Raw genomic sequence first — 18,935 nt, 5'->3', positions numbered from 1 at the left:
TGACCAAATTCCAAAACTGCTAATTACTTCTGAAAACAAAATCCACAGCAGAAGTTGTAGTGAACGATCATAGGTACTGACTCATTTGAAATAAAATATGAAAAATAACGTTCTACATGTACTTCACTGAAAAGCAGAATTGCTGTGTGGCTCTGTGCTACTATCACTTTTTTATGCTCTCAGTGGCTGCATGACAATGGTAGATGTACTCTTCTTTATAAGAAATTGTACCATGTTTTCAGGTATTTGAGAATGAAAGATTTCAAAGAAATTTAAAATATGACTGTATTTATACATGGGCCACTGCCTGACTTCAAGCTGGGGAAGTACTTTGCGGTGGAAGATGCTACGTAAATAAATGTTAGTAATGTCATGAACCCTGAACAATGTATTTGCAGACTGGATGTATAGGGTCTGAGGTAATAATTATATACTTATTTCTGATAGGTTGGTCATCTTTTCACTCTGGAGTACTTCAAGGTTAAAGCTAAGTGCATCAAAGGTATTTTATTGTAATTGCTTAAAAAGAAGCCCTCAGCAGATAAACAAATAGCCAGACTTTCTGAAGCCCTGAAGAAAACAAAGCAACTATAAGTCTAGTGCTTCTGGAAAGCTGGAATACAACCCACCATTTTGCTTGTTCTTTTGTTTTCCGCGGTGTTCCTTATGAGATTCTTTGTAGTGATTCTTCAGAAAGCAATAACCAAAAAAAAAAAAGTTGCTGTATTGCTCTGCGCCTGTTAAAGCCTCATTTCCTATGGATTTGTGTCTGCGTCCCTATACATGGTCTCTTCTTCACTCCAACTTCTCCTTTTTGCTTGTGTTTCCTTCCGTGTGACATTTCCTCCGCAAACCTCTTGCTGCTCTCTTGGCAAGAGGCATCGTGTGCTGTGGCTCATCCTCACCGATACCTGCGTTACCCGACGGACCGCTGCATGCTGTGCTGAAAGCCTTGACAGACTAAAGACCCATGGAGCCTGCCCTGGCTTTTCCTGTTATTAAGATCTCTACTGTTGGAGGCTTCCCTTTACTCAGCCATTGGTTTTTCTAAAACTCCCGTGGGGCTTAATTATCTTTGAATCTCTTGTCTCTGTCAAACTTTGTTTGCAGGTGGCAATAGCTTCAAAAGTTATGGGGAACAGGTGGGCAGAGTGTGATTGCACAGACCTTTTTTCCTTGAGGAACAGCTAAAAAACAAGTAGGAAAGCTTGCTAGAGCCCAGATTTTGGCAGGAATGTTGTGGTGTGGATCACATACAATATTCCATCTAGAAGGTAACAATGAACTGCAGTTGGATTTTTCACTTTTCTAGTAAATGTGATATACTTGGGTAATGCAAGAAAATATTGTTCAAAAGCACTTACAGAGGTTGATTGAACATGTAATAGTCTGAAAATAGCACAAATAAGAACAATCGCTCAACTTTTTCTTAAAATATTACTGTGAGCAAGTACAGCTTTTATGCTTTCTATGCAAACCTCTAATAGATAAATGAGGAAATTTATTTTTTTTTTTTAAAGAGTAACTTTTGGAGTACTCGTATTCTTTTGCTGTCTGGTACCAATATTGTTTGAGACTACTTGAAGTCATAGAAGTGCATGCTTTTATCATGCACGAGTCAGATTAAAGGAAAAGGTAGTGCTTAATATTCAATTTTCAGTGCACTAGTACTAGCAAAAAAAAAAAAAAAAAAAAAGGTAGTTGAGAGTTGATCAGAAATTGTTGTATTAAAGTTGTCAGCATTAGCTTTCCAGTAGGATGATGAGGGAAGTCTATAATTCTCTTGGGTGACATCCAGCAAAACACATCAACCTGGACAATGTTGAATCGTAAAAGCATGTGAGCTTGATTGAGAGGAGCCAATACTGCATACATATTTCATGGGGAGCACAGACTTAGCTTTTCATTGGGTACAGGTCTTGGAGTTTTAGTTCCAAATACTCTTCAGACTCACACAAATGCAACTTGTTACTGCATTATGGCTTTCATCAAAGTAAAATTCTAGAGATTTTTTTTTAAATTCAAAACTAGCTCACAATTAAAAACATAATTTGACTTTAAAAAAAATTTTAATTTGTTCACTTTATCCTCTGGTTTTCAGAAGCAAAAACAATTTAACTTCTTAAAAATCTGTAACTCAAAAATCAAGAAAATGTGTTAGCATAGTTTCTTCTTCCAGTTACTTTAAATGAAATTTTGAAGTGTGGTGCTTCTAGAAAGTGGTGACTTTCTAAGCTTTTCCAGTAATTTAAAAATGTGATAAAGGGTATTTGCCCACATAATTTTGAGATAAACAGGAAAAAATGTAATAAAATTATGTACCAAAGGCAGCACAGGAGAGGAAAAAAAAAAAGTTTATGGGCAGAACTCTTAAATTCTTGTTCTTCTGTGTAGTTTGACAACGGGTCTGGAGTAGTGGCTAAAGACTCAAATGAATTGGAGTTCTTGCCCTTGTCGCCACCCCAAAGAACATACCCTCTGAGAGGCAGCGTGTGTTAGCTGAAGGAGCCAGGGGAGGAGAGGCAAGTCACTGTGAGACCAGAGGAGACGGAGCATGAAGCAGTTCTGGATCAGGAAGGGTCCCATATCACCCTCTATTAATAAACTAGCTGCTTTCCATAAAAATAGATTATTGTACTTACTCTTTTTTATCATAGGAGCAAATAGAGCCAAGGAGTTAAAATGCAAAATACACCTAATAGGAATGCTGAGAAAAAAACTCTGGGAGTAGATTTACTTTGGCTTACAGTGTAAGAAAGAAAATACTTGTTTCTAGAAAGCAATGCTTGCTCACAGTTCTCAGAGAGAGTAAGCAAGAGGGGGCATTACCCTTAGCCAAATGGTGTGAGCGATGTTTTGGGACTGAGGAGACCCAAACCGAGTTCATTTCCAGTTCCTCCTTCAAGAGCCGCTTTAGGCAATTTGTGTTGGTTGGAAGCAAAGAAGAGAACATATGTTCCCTCTTTTTAAGAAAGTGTTTTCACTATCAGGCTTTCAAAGGCATCTTTCACTTTTTTATTCTTTCACCTAAGAATGTTATAATCTGGACTGCAGAATGATGAGGCATCTGCATAAGTTTTGCAGTGCTGACAGTATAGCCTGTTCTATTGATTAAGGGATTTTTAAAAGGTGTTTGTTGCATGAATTCCCTCAGGTTGGAGAGGATATGAAAATGGGTTTCAAATTTCCTGGATCAGTTTTCTAATCTCTAGGTTTCATATAATGGGGAACATCCCATTTTCTGCTTTTTGTTGAATCCAGTTCTGAGGAGGAGAATTGTGCTCTCTTTCCCCCAGCAGGTTTAGGCGCAGGTGTCTCGCACAGGGATCCCAAACAGCAGTAGCCACCAAGGTGCTTACATCGGATACGGTGGCAGTCAGTGCATTTGCTAATAAGTAATAGCAGAGTAAGAAACTGTGTTCTTCAAATGCTGAGAGTAGGAGGAGGGGGACAAGGGCATTATTCTTACTTTTTGGTAGGGTGAAGGCATATCCTACCCTTGCTTTCAGGATAGCATCAAAACCCTTTGGCCTTCCTGACTTGTTGTAATATATGTTTTTTAACGCACAAAGACCTGTGCCTTGGTAGTTGTTAGGAAAAGAAGAGGGAGATGACTTTTCCAGATGACAACAATCATTGTATTAGCTGGAAGCGTTATTCTAGTTCTAAAATCCCATTACACTAGGGTCATGCAAAAGGGGTAGGTAACAATCTCTGTTACATAAAACTTATAATCCAGAGGCAAGACAGGGATACAAATATCAGGAAATAGCTGAATCGTGTTGGCTGGTGTGCCAATTTCCAGCTGTTCACATTTTTTAGGAAGGCATTGTAGTAAAAGGAAACTAGGAAGATGTTTTGCAGATGTTTACAGTGAGTTCTTTCCAAGTGCAGGGATGTGCACTAAGAGGAGGTTTGAAGATGATTACCTCAAAGCAATGGGCATGGAACCCCCAAACCTTTTTTGCAGCATCAGTTAGGTATTGCTCAGAAAACAAAACTGCCCATGTACTCTTTGGTTTTCCTGCAGTGCAAGTAGGAGTTTTTTGCAAACACCAAGGGATTTGTTTTTATGGGCCCTCTGAAACAGAGTGCTAGCGAGCAGACATACAGAGAGAGTTTTTCTGAGTGCTCATTAACTGTGTGCAGTTTGAGATGCTTAAGACTTAGATTTATTTTTTTTTTAGACTGCTTAACTTTATGTAGACTTATATGGTACTTGTGTCTCAAAGCTTTGATTGACTTGATTTGCAGAATGCAAATGTTCCATAGTGAAACCCAAACTTGGGTATGTAGAAAATGAAAAAGATACTTCTGTCCTTCAGCAGAAAAAATACATTAGCTTAAAAATATTGTGATAAATTAATTTAAGACACTTTGCTTGAATCACCACAGAATCTGGAAAAGAACTCTTGAGTTGTATAGTTTTTATAGGAGTGCTCTTGGTGGTCAATGTCCTTTCTTAGAAAATAGAGAGTTTAAGTGGTTGAGCTAGTAGTGCAATACAATTATGTCTAAGAGGTAGCATCTGGCTTTTCAGAGGAGCATTTAATAATTACCAGATTAGTCTTGCCTCTTCTGCCATTCCAAGTCTTGCTCGTGACTCACTTTGCGAGTTTTGCCATCGCAGAGGTAGGAGTCCTAAAGGCGAGTTCCCTTCTCTGATTCAGAATACTCCGTTTTCAACATTGAATGCGGTAGTAGTCGAGCAGACAAAAATAGATGCTCTGATCATGTGCTTAAAGACATAATGCATATGTCCAAGGAAAGATAAATTTAAGTTACATAGCCAAGTGTAATTTTAGTATTTCACACATTCTGTAATTTTAGCAACACTTTTTGAAGATGTAATATTTTCAAGTATTTGTATGTTTTGGCAACTTGGCAAGAATTAAATCTTTGGATTCTCTTTGCTGAATCACTTGCTTGGCTACTGTGCAACAGTTGTCCTTTCCTCCAAATCACACGGTCAGGAAATCTGTGCGCTAAGCCTTAAGGGTTGTATGTATTAAAAGCAATACTCTTATGCATGGAAACAGTAGTTCACAGGGAAAAGATACTCAGTATACTGATATGCTGTAGCATTTATTAATAGGTAGATAGTTCTTTAGGAGGAACACCCACATTTTTTGATAAAGAAAGAGCTCGTGTAATTTAGGAAAAAAAGATGCAGGAAAGTTGCATTACTGCAAAAAGGACATCTCGCACTACTGTTGATTTGTCCACTTCTGCTACTGTTCCTTTACAGGAAAAATTATGATGATTGTAAGGGAAAGAACTTACCTACAAGTATCAATTAAATTATTAAGCAGCAATATATTTTTCATTACTTTATCTCCCATCTCTGTTAAGGTTAACTGTGGACACTTAAAAAAGGAGCTGTTTCTGCTTGATAAAGGTGATATATTGCTTAGGCAATGATTTTGTCTTTTAAAACACCTGTAAGACTACATAAATGTGAGTTATTAAATAAGTTAGAGAGCCTTTGTTCGGTTTTCAGGTGAGAGACTTCTTTTTGCCAGAGGTTCGAAACATATTTGTCACAGGGTTTAGCCGCGCTGCTTTCCAGATGCCTTGCGTGTACTGTGTGTACAGTAGCAAGCATGTGTGTACAGTAGCAAGCATGTGCTGTAACACTGAGGCAGTTGGTCAAAAAAATTAAAACAGGGTACGTATGTGCAGCACAGGTTGATGAATAAAGGTGTTGAGTTCAGAATGAAGATGTAAAATACCATTTTAATGTATTAGATTAACTGGTTTCCTCCATTTAATGTTTTCTTTCCAAAATAAGTTTAGTGTGGTTAAACATTGACCTCAAGGTATTTCTGTACGTAATATCAAACCTGCATTAATAAACATTGTGCCTTTTTAGTTAAAAAAAAAAAAAAAGAGCCAATTAACACATTTTACTATAAAATGGGTATTGAAGTGTACACAGAAATATTAACAGACTTTAATAGATTTCAGATTGCATTTGATAAATATGCAAGAGTCGCTGATTATTTTCTAAAATGAAATGAGAGGGTAAAAAGGCTTTCCTTGCAATCCACATTGGTCTCCCTCATACCATACTATGGCCAACTGAAAGCACACTTGCAGTCTGCCTTCACCCGAAAAGCTGTTGCACATTTGTACTGTGTGAACTGCTGTTGTACTGTGCCTGTTGTATAATAATTATATTTAATTCTTGGTCTACATGCACAGTAATAGAAAGTGGTGTTTTTTATTCTCTCCTTCAGCCAATACCAAAGCCCGCAGTAATGAATTCGCTGAAAAGAACGGACTTCAAAAATACGAGTACGTCTTACATCCGCGAACTACTGGATTCACTTTTGTGGTTGAGCGTCTAAGGGAAGGTAATTCTGCTCTGTATTTATATGTTCTTTTTTTTCCTTTAAGATAACGAATCTCGCCTAAGCTGTAGAAGCTGATATTCACAGAACTGCTTGAAGTAACTTCAGAAAAACTTCATGTATCCTGATCAGAAAAAAACCCCTTATTTTCAACCCTACTTAAAATGATTGTAACGTGGGGAGATTTGAGAGAGTTAGTAACAGCTACTAACATCATCAAGAGATATGCAGTGGATGAAAACAACATTTTTGCCTTTTTTTTTTTTTTTGATACTGTAGCTTGTTTAGCAGTCTATCTCAGAAAAATAGTGGAAAAGATCCCAAGGAAGTTCATCCTTATTGTCTGTACCAGTCCTTAACCCGAACTGGGTGGTTGACACTGAACACACAGACATGTATAACACTGCCCTCTCTGAAAAGCTTCTGGTTTTAACTCTGAGAGCTGAGACAACAAGTTGCTACGTTAAATGGACAAGGGGAAATGCACAGCTGCATATAGATGCAGCAAGTCAGCTGCCCAGTGCTGCCAGCTTTTTCAGGTGATGGTGACTTGGAGAAGCTGCCTAAAATCGGAGTTGTGCTGCTTGGCTGAGTAGTGGGTAAGAGAATGCATGATGCTTACTTTTACCTAGAAATGGTGTTCCATCCCTTTATTAATCTGGGGGTAGAGATAGAGTCCCTATTATCAGAGGAACAGAGTATAAAGATGTGATTGCTTGTTAGATTGAGATGCCTGTGGGTTGTTTTGGGAGTGGGCATTTCAGTGAGATTTGAGGCCACAACGGTGTAACCATTAAATGATACTGATGTGGCAGTGATTAAAATACAGAGGAGTGAATGTTTGAGGATATATGAATGTATGGTTGAAGAAAATAAACATGTACAGTAGATACAAAGTGACTTATTTATAGGCTAGTTCTTCAGGGAAAAGCAATTCTAGATCTTTAACACATGCTGGTTATTCTGACTGCCAAAGGAAGAAGTTTGAGATTATTAAAAAGAATAAGGACCTGCTGGTAGATTTTTTTTTCCCTTGCTGGAATCCTTGCTTGGATTTTAGGAGCAGAGCTGCCTTGCATATTGCCTGATTCCTACTAAGCAGATATCCTGAGATCGCTGTAAATGCTTTGATATTTTGTCCAGCTGGACAACCCTAGCTGGACCATATATCTATTTGACCCTATTTTTATTGGACATTCAGTGGTGGACATCTTAGATTTTCATCAATCTTGAATGTTTATTACTCAATTTGCTGTGGTGAAAAAAAATTGCCACATATGCAATTTCAAAAGCTTGTTTTACTTAAAACTTTTCAGCACTGGGTTAACCTAGTGCATAACAATATTTCTAGCCTGGAATAAATTTTCAGTTAAAGGAATGTTTTCCACTTGAAATATTATCAAGTAAAAAAAAAAAAAAAAGTTCTGTATTTGCTGCAGAAATGAGCTTTGTGGTTATACAGTCATTTTCTAATTTTATAAAAATGCTTTTCTCTTCTGTTGCTGTATGAGAGATCTATGCAAATTAGGCTATTGGGTTATAAAAAGGAAAATATTTCAGGCTGATTAACTGATTTTATGCAGTACAAAGCTGGGGAAAAAACCAAAAACATTCCTAGGTGACTTTTTTTTGGTCCAGTCTTTTAAATGCTTTTAAGTCCTACTTTTATTTAAGACAGGCAAATATTGAGTGAAATGTTAATGTCCCTGTAGCATTGAATTTACTAGGTATTGTGTACCTTGATAGGCATTGAGGTATACGTATTATGACTGTGTGCTATTATGTAGTAAATGATGTGTGAGAAGGTAGTTCAAGTAACATTTTAAAATACTTAGTTATTACTTACTAATTTAAGAATTGGTTTTCTGTTGTTTGCAAGTTTGCCACATACGGACCATTTGTGTTGAAATATTTTATTTTTATGGACAACCTAACTGTAGTTGCTTGACTTTAAAACACTTCAGTATATTATATACCTGCATATATATTTTTTCATCTGTATAATATAGATGTCCAGGTAGATTTTCAGATACAGATGGCACAGTTGGTACCTAGTGTTACTGTGCAGCTCTGGTTTGACTTATTACTTATACTGTTAGAATGCCTTTTCCACATTTCTAGTTTCTGATATTAGCAGTAATAAAGAAAACCAGGATTGTTAAGGATGTGGTGTTAACATGAGTCCCTGTTTCTGGACTGTCCTAGTGCTTCGGTAGTAGAAATCATCGTAAAAATACACTTGTTTCCTTTTTTCCTGCTCATAACTGCAAGCACAAAGCAGTGTGTGTGACTTTAACGCGCAGGAGGGAGTGGTGGAGATTTTAACATCATGTTTACGTCTTTGAAAGTATTTTTGTGCATAGACGACAACCTTATTGCCCTATAGCTCTCCTGTGAATACATTTTGGCTCGTGGCTGTTTTCCATTCCTGAGGCTCAAGTGTCTTTACTTCAGGCCTGAGTACATTATTTTGCTCCAAAAATAGGTTGATGAAGAGAGAGGGAAAATGTCATTAGAAGTTTAACTGCTTTTCAAATGTTGAAAAAGCTAATTTAATTTGGCAAGAACCCTGATTAATATGCATCACAATCTGTAGCATGAAAGAATTACCTGTTATTACATAAAAATAACTATTAGCCACCCTTCTGAATAGGAAGTGAAGAATCAGGAAAAAATAACCTTCAATAAAATGTTTCCTGTATCTCTGCAGGAGAGTTTCTTCCTAGAGGAAGCACTATCTAGACCCTGACAGCATAATCCAAACAGTTGTCAGTCCTTTGCTTTCCGTAGGTGGCAAAAATTTCTGCACTATGTGAATGGATTTTTGCCAGTGATGACCAACACTGAAATTCCTCTGCCTGCCTTTTTGCTCTTATATGGTCATTATTTCTAACTATTGGATCTCTTTTGCCTGTAGATGCTGCTATGGTGGGTTTCGAAGTCATTGCTGAGATTATGGGAGCTAAGGAAAAACAAAAATCTGTATAACCTCCACCAAAAAAATCAATTAAAATTGTTTAGGCAATACATCTCCTTGGCTTTTGAGTCTCTTAGCTTTTTTCCCCACATTGTAGCTCTTCATGAGTGATAGCTCTTACCCCCTGAGCTGACTCTTCTAAACAGAAACCCAGGTAGAAGCTGACTAGGTTTTGTTTCATTATGCTCAGGTGCCAAGATAGTGAAAATAATCTTTTACTTGTAAATGATCACATTACTGTTTTCTCATTCATATAAACCTTAGAATCACCCAAGAGTAAACACAGACTGAACATGCTTTGGATGTATAATTAATAATATACTCAGGAGAATAAGGACTGCAGTTCTTGCTGTTTTTTAAGCAAGACATAAATTTGATTCAGCATTGATTTTTGGAAAAGTGTGTTCCTCTGGCTCAATAATAATTTTAATATAATGTCATTTGTGCATGGTAAGAGAAAATACAGTATAGACATAAGGACACAAAGAGGAAAAGACCCCATGGTAGCTGAATAAGCTCAGCTTGCTATCTGATATGCAGTATAGAGCATTACCTGAAGATGTGTAAGTAAGAGAGGAACAAGAATTTCAGTAAGGAGTAATGAAGATGGAAAAGCATTAAATATTCTTAGGCTAAATATAGGTTAACAAAATTTATGCCTTTTTCACCCTTGCAAGAAGATCAACCTTCCTGGGAACGATTATTGAATTTCTAGTCAATTGTAACAGTCATTGCAACAGATAAAGCAGGTTTGTGAGATTCTTCGTTAATCTTTAGTGATGCACGTTACTAAAATTAGCACTAGCCTTTTTTCCTAGCATGCTTTAAAGTTTGCATCTGCAAACTCTTTGGCCTTAGTCTGTTAAAATATTTAAAGTGTATGAGCTCAATTAATTATACATTTTCTCAGTGCTGAAGCACATTTGATTGCTTTGATCACTTATCACGGCAGCCCGAGGAATTGCCCTGTGGAAGACCAAACTTTTGTTGACCAAAGTGACTGCTGCAATCCCAAGTACTATCGCATCTGAGTAACTGGCTATCAATGGAAAGCAAAGAGAAATTAGAGTTGATTTGCTTCTTTCTAATTCTCTTCACTTGATCAACTATATTATTTGTCTTGCCTCAGCTGTTATGAATCCTGGTTTCAGTCAGCACCTGGTACAAAATGACTAGAGCTTTATGCTGTATTTCTTTAGGGAACAAAGGTGAGCATTTTTTGAAAGACAGAGCCAGAACATGTGAATGAGTGACAGAAAATTAACTCTAGACAAAATGAAGATTGGTCATGACTTTTTTTGTTTTAACTCATCATCGTATACATCTCTGTCTCCTGAAGTCATATTTAATCCTTTTTTAAAGCCTGAAACTTTGAATAGTTTACATATGGAGTCACTTTTGGCAGAACTTGGGTTAAGGCAAATCATCTCCTTTTACAAAATGTCGGACTTTGAAAATGACAGAAATGTGCAGGAAGTTAAATAAGACTTTTATATAAGCATGCCTTTAACAACGTTAATTAAAAACACTTATGGTTTAAATAATGCTCTTGAAGATCTAGTTTGTGAGATCCTTCTATGAAAGGTCAGGAGGTTACTCAGAAATTAAGTATGGGTTTTCAGGCCTGGTTGTATTTTATAAAGTTTTTTCTGAAGTGCCAAATGACATTGAAAGTTCAGATGGCTTGAATGTTCACTTTCAAAGAGATGGAAAATAATACTAGTTGATTTGATTCAATATTGTCTGGATTCATTGAGTTACATATATTATCTTGGCGTAATATCTGTAATTGTAGCCAAATAGTCTGTCAAGAGAAAATAGTTGTTTATGAATGTTTTCTTAAAATTGCTTCATGGCTTTTAAGTATTTTCTCAGAACTAAATAAACAGTAAGTGTTAAGACAAAGCTAAGGCTTTAAAGCATCATTAGAAGATTATTCATACTTTTGCAGACAATCATTTCTGCCAACATTAAATTTTAACTGACCTCTTTTTGACACTTCCTCTATATCCATCAACAGTCTTTAATATCTGGATACATTGGATTGGATGTTACTATTATGGGATTTATATTTTACTGGTTTTACAGTATGATGAAGAGTCAGAATTATTTGCCTTATTGTAGTATTTCAGCTTCAAATTTATTTCTAGTTCATAATTACCCAACTGAAAAAAATATTGCAGATAACAGCTGTCAACTGCAGCATCCTAATATAAAAAAGATAAAATTTAACATGCTTGCCTTCATTGCATATCCTTATTGATGGAAAGAAACTGCAATTCTCATCCTGTTTCCCAGATTGGTTCAAAATTGATAGTTTTGCCTCAGAGTGGATATTTGTAATACATACAATCAGAAACCAGTCTATATCTTCTACTGTTCATACCTGAGTCTTGCAGCTGTACAGCATTTCAGTAATTACATGCAATATCCCAATTTGTTTCATTGCTTAGGGCAGGAAAATTTTATTTAGGTGTTCAGTCCAGGGTATCTATATATATCTACGTAAATATTTTAATCTGGTGACACTTATTGACTATTACATGGATTCTGTATGCTTTTCTGGGAGCTATAGTAGCCACGTATGTGTATTTATGTACTTAACACTTGATGCCATTTATTTGACTTATGGTACAATGTGCTTATATGACACTTTTGAGCTAATAATATAGGGAGACTGTTTGCCATTTGCAGATTAATATATATCTAAGACGGTTAATAGGAGATGATGATCAGCAATTCTTGAAAGCTGACACGTACAGTTTGGTTCACCTTCACTGGAGGGTAAAGTAGCCAGAGTTACACAGCAGGTCCTTGTAAGCGGCATCTGGATGTCCTCGCTATGCATGGAGAATACAGTAAGCTCCCGAATAAAGCCCTAAATAGGTTATGGACAGAGGTGATTCTGTCTTAAGCCCTGCAATTGTCACATGAGGCAAGGTGCTCAAATTTGATGTATTTGTGTAAACGGTGTTTAAAGCTGAGACTCTCAATTTAGTAATTCATTAACAAGACCCTCCAGCTTGAAGTAGCCAGAGTATATTAGCTCCCAGAGCTTTTTTTTCTTACTCTGACTTTGAAACAGAGAGAGGCAGGAGGCTGCTTTTATGAGTGGACGAAATGTCTCTGAGGAACGCTACCGTGATAACTGCCAGAGGCTTGTCTTCTGGTGTAGGTGATGCTTCCACTCTGCACAGTTATGTCCAAAGCACCTACAGCTTACAAGACAGATGCCATTTATTCTTTCAAATGTAAATCAAAAGTAATACCAATTTCTAAGTGTGTTATATGTGGGGGTTTTATTAAGGGAAAATTGATGAAGCTGTAAAATTCAGGTCTAACAGCTCTTTTCGTTGACAGAAAAGCTCAGGCTATGGTGGGCAGGCTGTATGAATGAATGGATGTAGGTATTAAATATACTGCTTTCTATTTCGATGCACAAAGTTTCTTTCCTCTTCACATAAATACTGGGTGAGATGTGGGGGTCTTGATCACAGAAGTGTCTGCTGAATTACCTTCAGCGGTTTTATGCGTTCAAACTGAAGCACGTAAGCAGGACTTCAGCACTTTTCAGGTTTGTGCATAATTTGTCTTCTGTTACAGAGACACAGGACGTAGAAACACCCCACATCAAATGACAGTGAGGGTTAGATCTGTTTTTTTTAACGAAAGCTAACCTCCCTCTTTGTGACTGAACAGATTTCTGACTCCCAGCATGATATGCTGAGCCACTGCCAAAATTTCTGTGGGTTTTGGCGAGGCCGGAGCTTGCACACTGACCGGCACTGCCATCTCTCAGAGCAGCTCTTGCCTGTTTGTGCTGGTTGCTCAGTGCATGTGTAAACCAAAACCAGTCTGTTTTGGAAATAGGAAAATATAAGTGGCCACATGAGCATTAACTTTAGGTCCTCAATCAACTAATTTCACCCATATGTCTGTCAGATTTGCAGAGATTAAGCAGCAACTCTAAACCTCTAAACCATCGTTCCTCAATGCAAGGAAATGCTTTCTTCCCGATTCCCCCCCCCCCCCCGTGCATGTGTGCCTCCCAGAGTCGTGTTACTAAGTAGACTGATACTCAGAAATTACAGAGCTATTGTGAAAGAGCTTTGAGCAGTTTTTTAGCTGAAAATGCAGTATTAGAGCTTCACTGGTTGCCGTTATAATTGAACTTGTGCTTTTATGAGAATTGGATCCTGTACATCAAATAGCGTAGCCTTTGATATAGAAATATCAGTATGTAAATTGAAGCCTGCATGCCTTTTATGCCTTTTGTGTGTTGGTAGAAAATTCATAACAAATTAGTCAATTTAAAAGAACCAAAGACCGTGTTCAAAAACACACTTTTATCGCTAGGCATGTCTGTGAAATTCAGCAATGCAGAAAATCGGGTGCAGGCTGTTGTGCTTTATTGCGAGCACCGACAGTCGTCTCTGTAATCTGGAACATGGGAAAGGGCCGTTTGACTTTTTCCAGAATCATGTTAACCATTGATGATTACTGTATGTTGCAAACATCTGCACATGTTGGCTTTGACTTAATTCTCAGAATGAGCACCAGCTTTCTGTTAGATATTTTCTGGCCTTTGGTACACGTTGAAGTTTCTGTTCCTATCTCTTCCTTTGTGTCTTACTGGAGCAGTATGCTGCACTACTTGCCCCACCTCTGTGGCAAACAGTCCATCGTGTCAGTCCTGCTGGGAAGGATTTGGTTTTTCCAAACCACTCTTCTCTCACCCCCAATCCTTTCCTCTTTCCATCCTCCACTGCTTTTGAGAAGGAAGCACAGCCTTTCACTGGAGGCTTTATGGTGGATCCATGGGAGAATCGCTGCCACCTCTAGTGTTTGCAGGTTGACATGTTGTTGTTTGTCACCCATACATCCATGGTACTCATCTGAAATATTTCAGGTTTTACGTTCTTGAGCCTCTCAAGACCCATCTACCGAAATAATCTCCTTACACTCTCTTATGTGTGATTCATGGCTTGTGACAAGCAGATATACCATGCGGTAGATCATTTTTCCGTTTACCTCCTAGCAGGTTATTAATAGTCACTGTGGTAACCATATTAAAAAGTTATTATTTGCCAGCAGTTACCCCACAGTGGTATTAGATGTTTCCACTGTTTTCCCTTAACTCAGAATACACAGTATCTGTGGTAACGATGTGGTAATGTTTGGCGAATGTGGGCTTTTTTAATTGCTTCAACTGGAGGCCTGGAAAGATATGTTAGCTCATCAGATTGCATAGGTAGAAATGAAGCTTGGTCAAAGATGACTTCAGGAAAAGTGGTTGCTCAGTAAAAACTAGATGTTCCTGCTTTGCTTTTTTTTTTTTTAATCATCTAATGTTTATCTCCTCTGCAAGATATTTTTAAAGAAGGTTTTTCTGGTTGTTTATGTGCTTTGACTAGACAGTGGACCAAAAGTGTGTGTAACAAGGTGTATCTGCTGGTCTAGACTTGGTCAGCATCTCTCTGGGTGTCCATTTTGAAACGTCATTCATCTGATTGGAATATTTGGTTCGTTTTTTCCTAGAGCGTCACTCACAGCAGCACAGTAAGCTTAGCACAGGGTCTTGCAATACTCTTGGTGCTCCTCTAATCCTGCATGAAATACCAAACAGTCCATTTCGTGGGCTTGTTCACTACATCCTTGTGACGGGCTTGATACTAATAAAGTATACTGAATACTGTAAGAATTGTCTAAGGGAATTTGGGGTTTTGTGACAGAGTACTGAGCGTTGTGTTTGTTTTTAAAGACTTAACAGCTGCAGGACAGACAATAGGTGAGCCTCAGGTAAAGTTCAAGTTTATTAATTACTGCTCGTTCTTGTCAGCCAATGATCCATGATTTTGCAGGTGATGTTGGTTGGATTGGTAGCATATTTAATTATTGATGAAGCTGAAATTAATTCCTATAAACAGAGGAATATTACTGATATCTATTTATTTCACATGGCATTACCAGATGCTCTACACAGCATACCCATTTCTCGGCTCTGTTTATTAGTAAGGCAGATAATTGCTTCAAGCAGTCTTGAGTAGAGAGGAGCCTAAACATACTTTTTCCAGGACAAAATACTGATTTAGTTTCAGTTAGGAGATGATGTTTCCTGATGTGTTTTATCAGAAAAATAGCAGCATCTACAGGCTGAACAGACTAATCCCAAATCAGAGTCCCATTGTAGAGGAGATCCTCAATCATGTTTGATGGATTCCCCACTCTTCCACTTTTTGCAGATGCTAGCTGTTTTCATTTCCAGCTGCATTAAAGTTGCTGCAAATGTATTTTTTGTATTCCTGATATCACTTTTCTAAATGAGTAATTGCTGGCAGGGGATAACATCCGTGGAGTATCATTTCAGTTACTGGAAATGTTGGAATCCTCAAGCTGTTCAGATATAGCCCCCAAATCTGTAAGATAGTAGTAAAACTTCCAATCTCCTCTACTTGCAAAATTTGCTGCTTATGTATCATTAAACCTTAAGCAGTTTGTTTCTTTCATTCCCTTCTGCTGTTGTAACTTCAGGTCGTCTTCCCTTTGCCCTCCTCTCAATCCCCTGCCACTATTTTCAGGGTAGGCAAAAATTAGTCCAGCATCATACTTTTCCAAGCTGACTCAGATCCCTGAGTTTGGCAGTCATTTGCAAGGCTCTGATCCAGAGATGTTGAGAGCAGTGCCACATTCATGAGTCCTGGATGTTGCTATGGTACTGATACTGAAAAACGAAAAAACATAAGAGGGCAGAGGAGCTTGGGAAAAATTGTAGTAGAGTATAAATGGTTTTTTAAATAGAATTTTATCAAAACATAAACTTCAGCATAAATTCAACTCTTCACCTCATTCATCACCTTATATGTAATCTGAAATATTGCTGTTTTGGGGACTTATTTTGTCAACCTTTTCCTGAACTGCAGGATTCTGGAGGGCAGGAAGTAAGGTCTTGGCTCCCAATGTTCTCACTAAACATTGGTACATATAGAAAGGGTTTCCCTTTACTGCCGATGTGCCATGCCAGTTATTTGAAGTGCTGTACAATGTGAATTAACTGTTATAATGAAGTATATTACAGATATAAGGTTTGAATATATTTTCCCATAAATTCATTTTTCTGTGGAATGGCTACCAGTTAAGAATTGGAGACCTGCTTTTATACATTCAATATGGTAGTGTCTCTCCCTGATCCTATTTCATACTGTTAAAAGCCAATATCTTAAAATAAGCATCTCTGAAATGCTTATTGTCTATATTTAGACTTATGCAAAACTGTGATTTTGTTTGCATTGGTAGTCATTGTTGACCTTGCAGTATAATGATAAAAGTGAGTGCTCTTGGTGATTATAAAAGAGTTCCAGAAGTGTGGACCTGAGCAACCTTCTGGCTAGCTTGTTCTGACCACCAGTCCTTCACTGCACCGCTCTGAAAGGAGGCAGCCCGTCCTGATGGTTTCTGGCATCGCACAGACAGTAAGGACATCTATTCGGAGAAAAGCGTAACATGCACAATAAATAAAAAGGAGAGACATTTTCAAAAACGTTTCAAAGACTTTGGAATTTGTGAGCAACGGCATGTTTGTGTTGCCTGGAAGTTGCTATGGGTGCTGATGTTGAAAAGCCAAACACACAGAGGGCAGACCTTAGGGACACGAGTCCCATTTAAAATCCTATAAGAATTAGAGTTCTTTAAATCTGCTTGGATGCTTTTGAAAAATCATCCCTCAGAAGAATTCTTTGCCTAAGTGTTCTCTAGGCTCATGCTGTCGGCAGCACCACTGTAATTTAACCAGTCCTACTTCTGCCTTCATTTATCGAAAAAAAGCATTCCTTCCAAAGGCCTGAAAGCTCCCTGGCTTCCTCTGTCAGCCCTTTGCTTTGCTGCTCTTGTAGCATGCAGCAGAGAATTAAATGAAACATATGCTCAGCAGCTATGTGGCTCCTTCTTTCCTTCCCATTCTTCACATACTATCTGCTAGGACTGTGTCTTTTTGAGGCAGGTGTTTTGTTTTTGTGCGTCTGAAACAACCATCTCACTGGTATATTAGCATTGTTGAAGCAGGTAGCAGTTAAGCTGCAGCTGTCTCAAATAGCACACTCTGCATGTCCACAGCATTGCAAATATTTAATAAACCTGTTAATAATACATTCCATACCATACTTGAGAGGCTGTGGAGATTCATCAGGATTTATGCTACCTGTGGTGCTAACAAACTCAGTTGACATTACACACTGAGACATGCACGTAAGCATGCACTCAATGTTAAAACATATACATAATTTCTGATTTATAATAGCAGTGTTTTATGTTAGGAAAGAACATTTTCAAGGGATTATTCTCCTCCTTGAAGGGATAAATTCTCTTGACTTTCAGTCTTGTGCCTTTCTGTATTCTGGCACATGTTGTAATCTACTAGCAACATATTCTTTTTCATGTCTTCTTGTTTGGATAGCAGTGGACAGCACAGAATTCATTAAAACTGAAGAGCCAAATGCTGATAGAATATAATGAGCCTATGACTCAAATGGCGGGGTTTTTTCGTGTAAGGTATGGTATATTGTGTACATACAGAGCTGTGTATTTGTAGAGGAGTTTGCGGGGTTGATTTCTGTCTTTCTTGGCAAACTGTCTAGGATGAGGATCGTATTCTAAAACCTCATTAATGCAGTTAGAGAAAACAAATCTTACTTAGCCTTTGTGAATTTATGCGGTAAGGATATCTACTCCCATGATTTTTACAAGCAAAATGGTTTTACTCTGCCACTCCCTCTAAGCTGGCTGAAAGCACTGTGGCCAGACAAGGGCTGCTTTACACCCAGACCGAAGACATTATGGTAACGAACCCAACGTGGGTTTCAAATAGTCAAAGACTATGAGCAAAGCGAGCTCACTCAGTCTGCAAAATATTCTGGGGCATCCTCCAGCCAGTGTAGCAGTGTTGTGCAGAATGAGTTTCACTGGCTTCTTGCTAGAGGTTCATTGCCACCTCTTAGCTGGTCGAGAGGAGGGATTCAATTGAGTAGGTACATGTCCCTTTAGAAACGTTCCAGGATTCACTGTCAGGATGCTCTGTCTTGATTTACAAGTCAGATGGCCTCATAAGACGTTGCATCTTTTCAAAGTAAAACAGGAGAAAAGTGTTGAACATTCAGATTGCATAACTAAGTGCTGAGAAATAGGAATTTCAAAAAGTGAGATTGAATGCAGCCCTCTTGTGGTGTATGCTTTTGAGTGAGAGAACAAATGCTGTGTTTTGCCAGTCTGGTATTTCCTTTGCTTAGAAACACAGACTTTTAACAATGTATTTCATGCTTTTTCATTTCAAATGAAAGAAAGGGAAAAAAAATGTCAGAATGGAGAGCTTTTACTGGCAGGGCTTTGAAGCTGATCTGCTATGCAAGAAGCTATGTAGGAATAAAGTTCCATAATCTGCGGTGTTCTCTGGAAGAGCCTGAGAGGGGTGAACCTGAGGAAATGAACTGAGTTTCTTGCTAGGAGAAAGGTGGAATTTGGTAGTATATGGTTATCACTCCAGAAATGTTGCCCTCATTTTCAAAAATTCTATAGCAGCTCTTTTACAGCTGTTATCTCAACATGGTTTTCTCAAA

The 18,935-nt window shown here is 37.9% G+C and overlaps 1 protein-coding gene across 6 annotated transcripts in view; it reads left to right on the top strand.

Annotated features, from left to right (window-relative positions):
• The window catches only part of LCLAT1 (lysocardiolipin acyltransferase 1), a 120,935-nt gene that overhangs the window by 60,438 nt on the left and 41,562 nt on the right, over positions 1–18,935 (top strand). For all 6 annotated transcript variants that reach the window (XM_049834019.1, XM_049834018.1, XM_049834020.1 and 3 more), the window contains one exon: positions 6,240–6,356. In XM_049834019.1, the coding sequence (XP_049689976.1) occupies positions 6,240–6,356 (117 nt within the window). The remainder of the gene's footprint in view (positions 1–6,239; positions 6,357–18,935) is intronic.

The sequence above is a fragment of the Accipiter gentilis genome, chromosome 30, assembly GCF_929443795.1.
Source record: "Accipiter gentilis chromosome 30, bAccGen1.1, whole genome shotgun sequence".
Classification (NCBI taxonomy): Eukaryota; Metazoa; Chordata; class Aves; order Accipitriformes; family Accipitridae; genus Astur; species Astur gentilis.
This window is presented reverse-complemented; position numbering and strand designations above follow the sequence as displayed.